This window comes from Branchiostoma belcheri, unplaced genomic scaffold (genome assembly GCF_001625305.1).
Source record: "Branchiostoma belcheri isolate BF01 breed outbred unplaced genomic scaffold, Haploidv18h27 scaffold137, whole genome shotgun sequence".
Lineage (NCBI taxonomy): Eukaryota > Metazoa > Chordata > Leptocardii > Amphioxiformes > Branchiostomatidae > Branchiostoma > Branchiostoma belcheri.
The window spans coordinates 1-2,807 of record NW_017802791.1 but is presented as its reverse complement, the minus strand read 5'-3'; the positions used below and the strand labels follow the sequence as shown (position 1 = coordinate 2,807).

The 2,807-nt window shown below is 39.4% G+C and overlaps 1 protein-coding gene across 1 annotated transcript in view; it reads left to right on the top strand.

Annotated features, from left to right (window-relative positions):
• LOC109464329 (estradiol 17-beta-dehydrogenase 2-like) overlaps nt 1-1,228 on the top strand; it is a 5,191-nt gene extending 3,963 nt beyond the window's left edge. Inside the window, exon 4 of the mRNA XM_019761277.1 lies at nt 1,176-1,228. Coding sequence (XP_019616836.1) covers nt 1,176-1,228 — 53 coding nt within the window. The remainder of the gene's footprint in view (nt 1-1,175) is intronic.
• Nucleotides 1,229-2,807: the final 1,579 nt, after the last annotated feature.

Here is a 2,807-nt window from a genome sequence, read left to right as displayed (position 1 = left end):
ATCCAAAACGGCCTAACAAAGTCGTTTTTAGACTTCGTATTCATCCACCGTCGCAAAGTAGGCCGAAGAAAAAGGTAACAGAAAAGTGAATATCAGAAAAGAAACAGGTAAAGAAATCATTGTGAGATGATGACATATAGTGAGGCCCGCTAAATTGCGTTAAATCTAACACAAGAGTTGCGAAATCAACATGTACAGCGGTAGTGAACACCTTGCAACTTGGTTGCCTTCTTTGTATCCATCCGCAAATGGGTGAGCAGGAATGTTGGGGGAATTGACCTTGGCAACGAAGCAAATTATGTGCTAATATTTTCGAATAGCGACAACTTTGAAACAGTAGTCATTTTTACGATGTTGTGCAATGAAGAGGAGTGAAATTCTGTCGGTTTTGCACAATCAACGAACAAATCTGCGGTGTTATTGTCAAATTTGGCGACACAAACTCAAGATCATTCCTCCCACGTTCTGCCCGTCCTCAGCTGCGTTGCTATGGGGACGGTGTTCGATGCAACACCACGGAAGACATATTTGAGTCAGCAGAAGCGGACGCCTTCAAAGGTGAGCTCCAAACTTTTACATTTTTTTCTGTGAATAATTAGTGATAAAACGGGAAACAACCACACAGAGTTCATGATGATATGTTGTAGAAGTAACACCGGGAGTGTTATGATGTTTGGAAACGTTTGGTTTGAAATTTTGAGGGAAATTTGCGGGGTGTGCATGGCTGGACCAAAATTGGGATTTTTCGTAACGTTAACTATATGCAGGGAACATCTCAACTTTGTTGCGCGATTCTTGTGTTTAATTGTGCCGTTTTTAACATACCAACGGTCATAAATGAGCGCAAAACATCTCGATTCAGGGTGGAATTAAGTACATAACCACTTAACACCTTGTAAACGTTTGCGCTTAAGTGAAAAGATGTTTTTATTGCTTTACTGATGTAACAAAATGTCAACAGAAGTTGATGGGATATGGTTACCATGCCCTTAGTAATAGAACAAGTTTAAAAAATTTCACCGTACAATTTTGATTTATTTCAGTCACAAGAAAAACTAGAAAACACGTGTGATTGTTAAGTGAGAAAGCAAATCCCTGTTATGAAATTCTGGTTATATTTTGGACCGTTAGAAACGGCACTTTTTACTTGTTTTGTTGTTTTTATTTTGGTGTAGGGTGGGAGGGGGGCGTTGCCGTGGAGCAAAACAATGTATTCTTAACCTTTTAATAGTCAACTAGTTACAAAGTGAACAGTCAAATTTCACATTTACAGCAACATGATTTTATATTTTGTTTATGTTATGTCTAATTGGGTATTAATATTTCCTAATCGGCGTCGATTTGCTTTTGAAGTGACCAATGTAAGTAATGTTGGAACAAAGGTAGGTCTATCCTGTTAATTAATAATAATGATGATTCTCGCTCCCCGTTTCTGTAGTTAAGGTTGTTTTTAGCATGGATAAATCAACCTTGTATGGAGAAAATTTGAACAGATTGACAGAAGAATTACCCACTTTATGGTCTCTTTTGTGGACTTGAATCCTAAATAGATCAAGACAATATTTGCTATGTGAGGAGGATAGAATGTCATAGTGTAGATAGGAATAGAACACTTGACTGTATAATGGATGTAATGTTGCAATTTTTGAACTTGTTGTGTCGATAAACGCCGTATGGCCCGTGGCCCCCTGGTTAGGGGCCAGAGCGAGGAACCTATGCCCAATTTTTTCTTGGATTGCGAACTTAAGTTATATTTGAGAATAAACAGGCTTGACTGTACATCTAGTTAAACCTTTGGTGACACTTTTTCAGCCACTCCAGAATGTCTAGCGCAGAAGTGAGGGAGAGGAGCAGGAAGAACGATGGAGAGAAGGGGGAGAACACCACCGTGAGTACATCACTGTTTCTTCTCTTCATCTGTGAGGGTGAAATTAGCTTGGTACAAGGTGTTGCTGTAGCAGGAATGTTGTACCAAACATGACTTAAGTCTCTATCACCCTCCAAACAGCTCAACTTCAAGATTCTTGCAGATTTTCTAATTCTCCTTAATCCCATGTTTTCCCCAGCCGCCCATCAACAAAGAAGTCCTGTCGTCAGACACAGGAACACCTGATGAAACCATGGACCGGTCAAGCTCCGATACTGCCGCGCTGTCGATATCATCATCATCATTGTTAAGCCTGTCAGAGATCTCTGATCTCCCGGTATGTAAAATTTTCAGAAATCAGGTCACACTTTGTTTTACATCTGTCCAAAAATCTCACAGCTCTCAATGAAAGTCATTCCTGTCCAAGGTGCTAATCAGCCGGCTGCACTGCTGTTAGAGCAGTTTAACCCCTCTTTAACCATTCCAATGCTAACATCACAGTACAAAGTAGTCATGTAGCAGCCCTTTCCTTGTGTATACAACATTAGCAGCTGCTTTGTCAGTGAGAAACTTGGCTGTAGTTTTGGCATAGTTTGTTCACACTCTCAGTAACTGTAGAATGTAAGTTTTTGATGATAACTTCATGCTTTTACAGTTTCATTCTTATTTCAATATTTCTGCGTACAAATCTAGAATCAGATTCAGATTGTTAGTTGAATTTATTTCATGGTTTCAGATGCTTAAGTTTGTTTTTGTACTTCTTTAGGTTGATCAGGACAGGTCAGAATCAGAGGACAGCATTAGCTCCCAGTAAGGACTCAGTTTAGCTAGCTAGAACTAGAAACAGTTAGCTCAGGGATCTTTTAGCAGATTAAGTCAGTTTAGTGATCAGCTAAGCTAGATGGTACTAAACTTCTTAGGCAGCTAAATAGGGATTTTT